Source organism: Phytophthora cinnamomi (assembly GCF_018691715.1).
Source record: "Phytophthora cinnamomi strain GKB4 chromosome Unknown Contig53, whole genome shotgun sequence".
NCBI classification, from domain to species: domain Eukaryota; phylum Oomycota; class Peronosporomycetes; order Peronosporales; family Peronosporaceae; genus Phytophthora; species Phytophthora cinnamomi.
This window is the reverse complement of record NW_027150986.1, coordinates 3,384,858-3,396,389: the sequence shown is the minus strand read 5'-3', so window position 1 is coordinate 3,396,389 and position 11,532 is coordinate 3,384,858. Positions and strand designations below refer to the sequence as shown.

The window sequence follows — 11,532 nt, the reverse complement described above, 5'->3', positions numbered from 1 at the left end:
AAGTGACTGTGCTGACTGCCACTTCGGGAAGCAGCGACGCAAGACATACCGCGAGAAGATTGGTCGCGATATCGAGCGAGTGAATGATTTGGGTGTTCACTGTCTTGCAGACCCCGTGCTGCAGAATGAAACGCGGTACATTACACTTCTAGTAATGACGGCAGCATACACACGATTTGTGACGACCAATATTGTGTTTTTGGAAGCTGTAAAGTTCCGAGTCGGATTAAACCGTGTGTTACAAAGCCTAACCTAATACTACTCGAAGTCATTACCTTGGTAACCGCTCTCTTCGCCGCAACTCTCGTCTGTCAAATCTTCGAGCGCGTCAAAGTCAGCAATCTCGTTCTGGTCCATTTTCTTGGCTTTGGGGAAGATGAGCACGAGCTTCTCCACGTTTGCTTCGTCCAAGCGATTAAGCACAGAGGAGTAGATGAACTTGTGCGCGGAGACGTTGCGCTCAGCCGCCGCGCTTGAACCAGATGATGAACAGACCGCTAAGACGACCTTTCGGATCTGGGGAAACTTCTGGAGCCCACACCAGAACTCATGCACACCAATCTGCTTCTGCTTCACCAACTTCACCTCGCGTGGCTGCCCCTGAACCATGGTTTGGTACTGCAGCAACTCAACCGTAACGCCATCAACATGGTTGGATCCGCGAGGAACTCACCCCAGACCAGAAGCGATTTGTAGTGCGGTGCTACAAATTCGCGGACATTAAAGCTTTCCGAGCAGCATTCAACAGCCACCGAACCCGGGAACATGTGGCGCAGTGCCTTGTTATCACCGACGGCAATGTTACGACCGTAATGGAGGAGTTCAACGCGGATAACTTGACCAACTTCGAGACCAACCACTTCATTGCGGTGATGATGGGACATATCTAATATCAAACAATTACCTGTACGCGTTTATAAGAGCAACCGAAAACTTCTCAATGTGGCCGACCGCTGACGTGTGATCCTGACGCTCTTGAACCTGTGATCTGGAGCTACATCAAAACTCAAAATAGGACTGTTCAAGCTGTCCCTTCGAATAAAATATGCAGCGAAGACGGGTGTAACGCATTGCCCACGTGACCTATGACGAGCGTGGAGGGCATGAGAAAAGCCTCCTCATCCCTTTTAACCGGCTTAATCCATACTGCTCTCGCGGATGGGCACATTTCTTTGTCGTCCTTCTCAATATCAGTCTATACATATTCTAACTATGCCGTCCTACCATCGGACGAAACTGGAGCGCCTTATCAAAACCAAAAGCAATGTGTATTAAGAGCGTTAAAGTGCTGTTCCTTGGGTATGGGACAAACCCGCTTCGCGGGAAGTCTCATTCAGTAGATTCTTCGTTATCAGAGCCTTGCTCATCAATAACCACTGTACCCAGTCGATCCTCCAAGTCGCAAGCGCGTAGCTCATCATACGCATCTTCGAACCAGCCACGCTCGCGCAGGATCGTTAGCATCGCAGCCTCATCCCGCTTGATGTAGGCCCAGCCTGCGGTGGAGTCTTGGTTGTTGGCGTGAGTCCAGCAGAACGCAGGAGGGAAAGTTGCCTTCACGTTCCGAGGCGAGCGTTGATGGTTGCCAGGGCATTGGACAGTGGGCCGCTGGTTCGTGTTGAGGTAGAGCTGAACAAGCGGAAGCGGCATGCTTGGCGGCTTGACAGAAGATCTGGAAGTGAGCTCCGAGCAAAAAAACTGAAATTCAGAAGATCGCCTGAAATTCAAAATTCCAGCTCGACTAGATGCGATTCCATCGGTCGCGCGATTTGATTGGTTCATAGAGGTAGTTTCGATAGCTAAATCAGATATCACGGGATATTAAAATGCGACTTTGTGGCTGAGCCACAATCGGACATAACAACCACAGGATCGCAAGATCGCCAACTGACCAATATTGGTTTCTCACTAGAGGCTTTCTGCTAGCGTATCATGCGACGTATCCCTGTTGATCAATACCTATGGGCAGAGGCCCATCGCATTAGAGTGTAGTGATACACACTCGTAGGGGTGGTGGGAAGAAGCATCCAGATCGGAACATTGCATACCTCTGGCTCTTGCTTGGTTTTGTTGTAAAGTTTTATCTCTAACTTACCTGAGATGGCTGTTGCTGCCTTGTACGTGATGTATTTGCGTGAAATTACTTTTGTACCATCAGCTCGCTTTGAAAAGTTTTTGTCTAATATGGAACGGTTTATCGCCATTTAATATGAGCGCAAAGCACTTATAGATATAAGTCATCGCTTCGAATACATTGATAAGACTCTTAGATATCTGTAAGTAGTCAGAATAGCAAGCTGGATGATGAATATCATGAATTGGAGGAATTGGCGAGGGACTGATCTGGATATTCCAGACAGGTAGCGCCCCAATGATATCAGAATCACTCATTGGGCCATCTTCTTTATCATTATATTTACCCTTAGCCTTAGATTCAGCTGTAGTCTGCATCGCGTATTCTTCATTATCACAATCAAATGGATCTTCTATATCGATGCTTGAAGATTTCGCCTTACTCAATTTATTTGCTACTTGCTTTACCGGCTTAACAGGCTCTTTGATTGCCTTATTCGCAGCAAACTCGGCAATGCCTTCCTCAGCGGGCTTCCCAATAGGCTACTCTACCCTGATAAACATTTGCTTTTTCCGCGATTGTCGAGGCAGTTCCATGTTGCATATCCCTGATCGCTGTTGACATATAACTTAAGCGTATTATCATTATCATGAGTCCGATTGCAGATCGAACAATGGTTCGGGGCGTATCTCTTAGCAATAAGGCATGACTCACGTAGTCTGATTAGATTACAATCGAAGACCCGGCTGTCATAATCTGGAATCTTGTCCAAGTGTCCAAGAGCCTGCTTGATTAGTTCGCCATCGGCTTCTCTAACGAATGCAATAGCCTCCTCAATATCGTAGTTGCTCATGTCAGCATCGCTAATACTGTATCGATTATAATTAGTCAGAAAGTAGCCTTGCCCTGGAATCACGTAGTCGCGAATAATAAAGCTCGTGCCGCATTTTTTAGTCCCAAACGGGAGACCAAGCGACCCAAGTTTGCGATATTTAGTTGGATCGATAGCGTGGCATACCAAGCTAAGAATTGAATCATTATACCCAATGCATTGGAATTATCAGTGATTGTAGATTCTTGCAATTCAATTGCCAGCGCCAGATTTTGAGCATGGCTTGGCATTAGATTCGTGATAATGTGGATACATATCTTGAATCCATCGTTATCAATCTCTCGATTACGCAAAGTCGCCATATAATCGAACTTGTCATCACTAGAGCAACCATTCTCACTAATAGCTACTTTGATTGAATTAGCATAGATGCTTGCGAGCATCTTAGCGGCTTTATCCAGCATTGGAAATTCTGGTTGTCCTCGGAAAGAGGATAACCCATAGCCTCAGCGATTTCTACCTTCTCGATGACATCGAGCTTGAGATCGACGCCTAAAAAGAATCTACATCGCGGACTGATGATACTTTCATGATACTCACCGCTAAGCTGTAGATCAACGTATTCAATATACAATTTAGCATCTTTTTGATTATAAACCCAGTAGAAACGCCGTGAGTTTTCGTACTCAACTCGGAAAAGTAAACATTCATTAATTGGGCGCAGATATTTGATCTTATTATCCTCTGATAGCATCGACCGAGTTTCGAACATTATCGAGATTCTTTAAAAACTCACGACAGGCAGAGAAAACATTTAGCGAATTATTTCAGCTGAATCGGATGTTGTCGATCCTACTATAGTATAATTGGTTTGCGCAGATGCGACAGCTGAATTGTTCGGTGACATGGGTGAGACTATGTTAGTATGAACAATTGTTTAGCACCATCAATAAAATCTGAGTTCGTTTTTTATCCGCATCGCTTTTCTCAGATTTGAAGCACTGGGCAACATTTCGTAAATTAGGCATCGCCTTGGCCTTGGCTGCGAATGCTTCAATTTCATCGTCCTCGCTATGTTCGACGACAGGCTCCTTGGCAACCGGCTCGTGAACAGCTACCACGGGATCAGCAGGCTTTTGGTTCAGGTGCTGCTTGCACCACTCAACATTGTCGCTGCTTTCCATTAGTTTTGTTGATTCCGTTGAACATGGTTATAGTTGGCGGTGTTAGTAGCTGTGGGTATATACATATATGTGTCAAGTGTTAAAATAGAATTTCATACTTGAATGTCGATAATACCTGTATACCCACACATAATGAGTCCCTATAATTATTTCATGAGAGATAACGACTCGAGCCACTCTGGTGGGATGTTTCAAGTTGACAGTGACGAACCGATGGCTGCGGAGAGCACAGCTACATCCAAATCTGAGGTTCAAACTTCAAACCCAACAAACATTTTCGCATTCGATAAGTACCGGTCCATGTGTATCGAACATGTATTTGACATTGATCCCAGCTATTACCGATGGTTGACCTATCAAAAATCGATGAATCTGAAGTCAGATATTACTAAGTTCCTCGATAGCAAGTTCAAGGCCGCTGATGGCGGCTCGTACGTAATGACTTGGGGTCACCATACAGGCAAATCACTGAAGACGATCCGACAAGCTGACGTCAGGTATCTTGATTGGTTGCGGAACGCTAACTTTGTTAAAGGGAATCAAGGATAGCTTATAGAGAAGATCGACGAGTTGTAAAAGTGATTTCTTCTTTTGTCCTGTGTGAAACGGACAATTCCCTCCTCGTATCTCCTCTATCGATGTGATTCCCGTCAGTATCTCTCCGCTCACGGAGTGCATCGCTCGGGTGCCCTCATGGTTGTTGCCCGTTCGTTCGGTCATTTTATTACCCAGTAGTCTGAGCGACCAGAATATAGTTAGAATCACTCTCTTATATCTCTCATATCTATCGCCCATTACACTTTTTCTTTTTATTTATAAGAAGATATATGTAATAATATGGAGTAGAGTACGGGGTAGTATGTAGTTTTGTGTATACCCGCGTAGCCTGTGTTCAAAAATTACTGGCTACTGGGCAAATACTCTTCTGCGTATCACACTTTAGGACAAAATAGGAGTAACACACTGCCAGATGCAGGTGGCACCCAAAATGTGTGGGTACCGCACCGATAGGATTGAGGACGTGACTGAGGCAGCGGGGGATAGGCCAGGACCACCAATTCCGCGGCCCGGCCACCGCGGCCCCGTGAGGGCTTCGTCAGCACTCAAATCCGCCGCACACATCGAACATCTACGGCGCGGCGTTCCTCGGCCGCGCACTCGGCCTAGCAAGGCGGCGCTGCAACGGACACGACGGTCACCAGCGGACATCTGCGGCGGACACGGTGGACATCTGCGGCGGACACGGCGGACATTTGCGGCGTGGCGTGCCTCGGCTGGGCACTTGGCCGGGCATGGTGGCGCCGTGGTGGACATCGACGGTATTGCGCGTTTGTTGGCACCAGCCGTACGGAACGAGTTGGAGGGCTAGCCCCTGTACCGTTCTAGCGGATGGCTGCGGGCTGTTGCCAACGTATGCATATTATTGCTACGTCACGTTCAGCGCGGGACATCCATGACGCTTGTGATTAAGGTTAAAGTGTAGCATCTTTAAAGTTAACTAAAACGTAAGTATGAATGGCTTGCTACACGTGTATCTTTTCTTTAGTCTTCAGCAGCTTCGGCTTCAATGTAAGCACGCTCCGCCTTACGCCTCTTGCGCTGCCTGTACTTCTTGATCCCACCGGAAGGAACGTTGGAGACAGGCTCCCAAGTTGGTTCCCAGGTCGTGAGGAACTCAACAGGTCCATTAACGGGCCTATCCTCCAGAATGGTGCGCACCCGGTACGTCGGCTTTCGTTGTAGGTCGATTCCAGTCGGTAGGATCCATTCAGCCTCCCCTGCGTCCTCGCCCTGTCGAGCAGCTTCCTCAAGGCGGGCTTTGGTGATGCGCGGGTGGGTTGCCGCGTCCAGCATCCGCTTAATTGTGTCCCCGGTACTTGACGCGTCGTTTCAGATGGCGCCCCATGACCTCAAGTACCGGGCAGCTGTTTCATCTAATCTGCCCCACCCACGCGCTTTGAGGTGCTTTCGGCACCAATCAAAGAAAGCCTGGAAAGCGTTGTGGGGAGCTTGGTCGGAGTCGGTGGCCTGCATCTTGTGGTCGCTTGGAGGAATTTGAGAAAATGAGAAGAGAGTAGCTAGTAAGACAGCACTGTTGGTTACATATTTTCGGTAGTTTCACTAAAATGGATGGAAAGTGCAACTCGACATTATTATAGTAAAGCCAAACAATGGCTAACCTCAATCAGTATTCAGTGCGTGTCCGTTGGTACGGGGTCGTCCAGGAGGGACGCGAGAGCTGCTAGTACGCGCCTTGCGTCACTTCCTAGGCACCAACCGATCGACGAGTGTCCGCTTGCCGTCCAGCCCTGTGTAGTACTTGACCTATAGGGCGAAATAGCACAGATGCAGATGGCAAACTTGAAGTTGTACTTCCATCCACAGGTGAGCTGCACGACGTCCACATGCAAGCCACCGTCCGGTTGTCCTTCAAGTTCCATTCGCGCGTAGTTCGCTCCCATCTAGGCCGAAACGAGTGCCACTTCTCGAGTGCGCCCTAATTTGGGAAGTTACACCCGATGACATCCTTGTGACAGCATTCGTATCACATTGACCGTATGGGACACGAGCAAGAACTCGATGCTTGATCGGCTGGGTGTTATGTCGCGATGCAAGTCACGCAGGCGGAAGGCTTTAACGCGAGTCTTTAACTGCTGCGTGGCTTCAGGAACTTCCTAGAACGAACGAGCGATCACGGATTGGTGTCCACAACAGTCCGCCAACAGTCGGATCAGCGTTCCAATTTTGTCCTTGGTACGCAGCGGGTAGTCTCGCTTAATTGGCCGGTTAAACAGTTCCACGGGGTTGTTCGTCGTGGCATAACCTCGTGGTGTGTGATAGCACTGCCAGCAGTTGAACTCACTCGTCACCCAGATATTGTCAAAGTAGGTATTAAACACCTTCAGCTGTTCGTTACCCGACCACCTTGCCAGTACCGCTTTGATGTGTTCTTTATACCCCTGCATGTTGGCTGTAAAGTGAAGGTCGTAATTGTCTGCAACAACCTGTTCGCACAAGCTGTCTGGCGCGGCCTTAAGTCATTCGTTGACCTTGACCATGATGTGGTAGAAGCACATCAGGTAGACGAGGTCGGAGTCGACACTTGACCGACCGAGTTCTGTTGCATAGCCTCGGCGTCGGCCATGACGTAATTGAGCAGCAGTTGCTTTTCCGTTACCGTGATAAACATCTTGCGAAAGGCGGTTAGCGCTTGGACATAGATTCCTTCCAGTCGCTGGGATACAATAAACAGCGCCACGAGGTGGAAGGAGCGACCGCGATCTGAGACCCCACAAACGATGACAGGATACGCCACTTGGTTCAACTTAAAGGTGCCGTCCATGTGGAACACGAACGAGTTGGGGTCACGAGCCGCATTACGCATCAAACATATGGCTGTCAGTTCAACCAAAAATAGACGCTCGTCGGATCCGTTCCTCACATCTGGCTTGCCCTTGTTGTCGTGTCCCCAACCGAATGAAAACGGCTGGGTGTTGGTCGTCGTGAGTTCAAAAGCCAACTGCTCAATCTGGCCCAAAATGTCGTCGTAGTCGTCGTTGCGGTGAAGACTTTTCTTGGTGAAGTTGCTGACGAACCACTGCACCTGGCGTAGGGTCAGCATCTCCGCCTCGGCAAGCCCAAAGCGCCGAGCCTTACCCATGCGGATTCGAACCGGCTTCAGTCCTTGGATCGCCATTTCGCGCCCGTAGTCCTTCAGTCGGGGGGTGAGCTGAGATTTGCGCGGGGCTTGGACAAGTGTCTCGTGATTGCCAGTTTCCATGATTGTTACACGATCCAGCTCTTGGCAGGTCAGAACCTTGCATAACCATGGACAGTCATCAAACGGCGTTGCCGCCACGCATGTTTCCAAGGAGCACTTGAGCAACTGGTATCACGTCTTGTGAGGCCTGGTTAGGGCACACACGACGCAGGGAACCAGCTGACTTTTCACGATGATGGCGATCTTCATGTCCTCCATGAGAAGTTTGGCGTCTTCGCGGGCCATGTCGCTGCGGACGGTTGTCCACTGAAACTTGGGGGGGGGGGGGGGGGCTCGTTCGTTAGGCTGAGGTATTGACGAGTTGCGGTGAGGCCTGCATTTGATAGTGTGCAGGAAGACACCCCAACGATATGATTCAAATACAGCTAAGATGCACTCTTTTAATTGGTTGAAATGCGCCTATGATCTCATATACTATTCCCAGATATTTAGTGGTATCGAGCAGCCCGAGTTTGTGTGTTGCTGCAAATAGCGGTGTGCCACGCAGCATCTTCGTAGTGTGATGCTACATGTACTTGATGTGCACTACACAATTTCATACGTTGTGTGCCAAACCTTTTTCTGAGTGTTTCTGGGTTCCGTCACACTTTAGTACAGTGCATATCAATCCACTCTAATGCGATGGGCCTCTGCCCATAGGTATTGATCAACAGGGATACGTCGCATGATACGCTAGCAGAAAGCCTCTAGTGAGAAACCAATATTGGTCAGTTGGCGATCTTGCGATCCTGTGGTTGTTATGTCCGATTGTGGCTCAGCCACAAAGTCGCATTTTAATATCCCGTGATATCTGATTTAGCTATCGAAACTACCTCTATGAACCAATCAAATCGCGCGACCGATGGAATCGCATCTAGTCGAGCTGGAATTTTGAATTTCAGGCGATCTTCTGAATTTCAGTTTTTTTGCTCGGAGCTCACTTCCAGATCTTCTGTCAAGCCGCCAAGCATGCCGCTTCCGCTTGTTCAGCTCTACCTCAACACGAACCAGCGGCCCACTGTCCAATGCCCTGGCAACCATCAACGCTCGCCTCGGAACGTGAAGGCAACTTTCCCTCCTGCGTTCTGCTGGACTCACGCCAACAACCAAGACTCCACCGCAGGCTGGGCCTACATCAAGCGGGATGAGGCTGCGATGCTAACGATCCTGCGCGAGCGTGGCTGGTTCGAAGATGCGTATGATGAGCTACGCGCTTGCGACTTGGAGGATCGACTGGGTACAGTGGTTATTGATGAGCAAGGCTCTGATAACGAAGAATCTACTGAATGAGACTTCCCGCGAAGCGGGTTTGTCCCATACCCAAGGAACAGCACTTTAACGCTCTTAATACACATTGCTTTTGGTTTTGATAAGGCGCTCCAGTTTCGTCCGATGGTAGGACGGCATAGTTAGAATATGTATAGACCGACATTGAGAAGGACGACAAAGAAATGTGTCCATCCGCGAGAGCAGTACGGATTAAGCCGGTTAAAAGGGATGAGGAGGCTTTTCTCATGCCCTCTAGGCTCGTCATAGTCCAGTACGTGGTGAGTAACACGATGCTTTCGCTGTTGATCCTGAAAACGTGTGTTTTAGAGCTGCCTACTTAGAATAAAAGGTATCCGACCGGCGTCAACCACGGCGCGGTCAGTTTAACCCGCTGAAAACAGTGGTTTCTAGGACGAATCATTCTGCGACGTCAATTACGTTGCTGGTAAAACCTGGGCACTTCAAGACAAAGTAGAGCGGAAAGGGTCAGTGGTAAGTCTCACCAGGTGTCAATATTTTTCACGCAAAATGATTAGATATATTTTGTTTGTAGTGCATGTATTATTGCTGCAGGTTATGTATCGTTCAGAAAAAGTAGAGCGAAGGCAGGTTTTGTTCTATGAAATGTTGGAATGCCCCTCTAAATGATAAAAATGCCCAAGACGACGATGTAGACTATCATGGTAACTTCGGCACGGTGAAGTTTGACCGATGGTTTAAGAAGCTCTGTGTCAACTGGAAGCAACAACTCGGTGCATGTCGAATTCATTTGGACGGAGCTTCCTACCACAAAAACATCATAAACAAGGGTTCAACTATGAACTCGAGCCGATCTAAAATGCATTCCTGGCTCACTCGCAAAGGCACTACAATTTGTTTAGTCTCAACACTTAATAAAATATGTTTTGAAATCAGGTGTGCACTACAGTGTAAACGAAACGAAAAAGCAGTTAATGCAGCGGATTAAACTGCTCAAGGAAAAGTCGAAGCCGAAGACACAATTGATAGCGGCAGGACACGGGCATTATGTGTTCTACACCCAACCGTACCATCCGAACTCCAGCCGATCGAGTTGATATGAGCTACGATTTCGGGGAGAATTGCTCAAAACGCACCCCATAACGGGAGTGACGTGGTTGAAAAGGTGCTGGACGAGCTGGACACAAAACTGGATCAACGCGAACCGACACACCCAGGATAATGAAAATACGTACGTAGAGAGAGCGTGAAGCAGTGTTACTGAAAAATAAACTACCTGTATAAACGGATAGTGTCATGTCTCATTCGGTTGACCTTGTTGCAATTCGCATGATGATTTTTGCATTTTCCTGAATAACTCCCATGTTTTAATGTTTTAAACTCACACTCAATTAGAAGCGGCGCTGAACATTGAGACACTCTTTTTAAGTACTCGTAGCGCCTAAACGGCTGCAACTTGACCTGTTTCAGTCACATTTCCGGATTCTTAACGTGGAATTGCATCGTGTCTGTAACGGGGTTGCATGGAATAGTGACCCTGGCACTATTCAGGGATGGCTACAACATGTCCCTCCCCTGAGTAGTGACACAATAGGCTTTGAGAGCCAACCGATACATTTTATATAGGATAAACTATAGGGAACTTCGGATTTGTATGCAGGCCAAATCTGTACTAACCTATAAATACATTCAGTCTTAGATCTACCGTACTTCTGATCAATCAGTCCCCTTAGGCCAGGGACACGTGAGCTACCGTTCACTGAGATTTTGTATACTCTCGATAGCACAATTCCTCTGCGCAAGGTGCTCGTTTGGCCCCGTCACAGTGTTGCTAGAGGTTTTTGATGTTCTAGATATAGATTTGCCAGCCTACTTTCTGGTCCAATCACTTCCATCGAGTACAATATATAGTACAAGTCATTTTAATTACTCTATTTACTATCGAGCCAGAAAGAAAGCTCTTTCCCGCATTTCGTGTTTTCAAAAACCGTGGAGAATGCATACTAAGGTAGGATGCGAGGTTGTCTTGTAGAAAATCTCGTCGATTATTGTATACGTGTATGATACGGTTTTTCAGCGTATAGCTTGGGGTTTTGTAGATTATTGTACTATTTATTTGGCTTACGCCGAACCTTATTCGATGACAGTGTTACTTTCGATTTCTCATGGACTTCGAAACTTGTGCAAGCGTATTATATATAAATATATAGTACAAGAAATCAGATACCATCTCGTTCGTAAACGGGAGTTGGATTTGCTTCTACTGTACGCTGTATATACAGTACACCGTGCATCATAACTGAGTGGCATTATTCTTTCGAAAAATATGCAACGGATTTCTATTTTTTAACCTCAGGTTTTTATGTTTAGATATGGCGTTCTGTTTTTATGCATCGCCGTAAAGTTCGATGCATTTTTTGTATTAAAAAATCCA

The 11,532-nt window shown here is 47.5% G+C and overlaps 5 protein-coding genes across 5 annotated transcripts; 1 reads left to right on the top strand and 4 right to left on the bottom strand.

Moving 5' to 3' along the window:
* Positions 1–258: 258 nt before the first annotated feature.
* Positions 259–609, bottom strand: IUM83_00992 (Transposase; the record flags this gene model as incomplete). Its single annotated transcript, XM_067924819.1, has 1 exon — positions 259–609. One exon carries the CDS (start codon positions 607–609, stop codon positions 259–261), a length of 351 nt encoding a protein of 116 aa, XP_067788781.1.
* A 720-nt stretch (positions 610–1,329) lies between these two features.
* IUM83_00991 (uncharacterized protein) lies at positions 1,330–1,650 on the bottom strand (the record flags this gene model as incomplete). Its single annotated transcript, XM_067924818.1, has 1 exon — positions 1,330–1,650. One exon carries the CDS (start codon positions 1,648–1,650, stop codon positions 1,330–1,332), a length of 321 nt encoding a protein of 106 aa, XP_067788780.1.
* Positions 1,651–5,632: 3,982 nt separating this feature from the next.
* Positions 5,633–5,944, bottom strand: IUM83_00990 (uncharacterized protein; the record flags this gene model as incomplete). The annotated part of the gene is made up of 1 exon (XM_067924817.1): positions 5,633–5,944. The coding sequence occupies one exon, from the start codon at positions 5,942–5,944 to the stop codon at positions 5,633–5,635; it is 312 nt and encodes a 103-aa protein (XP_067788779.1).
* Positions 5,945–7,166: 1,222 nt separating this feature from the next.
* IUM83_00989 (uncharacterized protein) lies at positions 7,167–7,871 on the bottom strand (the record flags this gene model as incomplete). The annotated part of the gene is made up of 1 exon (XM_067924816.1): positions 7,167–7,871. The coding sequence occupies one exon, from the start codon at positions 7,869–7,871 to the stop codon at positions 7,167–7,169; it is 705 nt and encodes a 234-aa protein (XP_067789426.1).
* Positions 7,872–8,819: 948 nt separating this feature from the next.
* On the top strand, positions 8,820–9,140 carry IUM83_00988 (uncharacterized protein; the record flags this gene model as incomplete). The annotated part of the gene is made up of 1 exon (XM_067924815.1): positions 8,820–9,140. One exon carries the CDS (start codon positions 8,820–8,822, stop codon positions 9,138–9,140), a length of 321 nt encoding a protein of 106 aa, XP_067789333.1.
* Between the last annotated feature and the right edge of the window lie 2,392 nt (positions 9,141–11,532).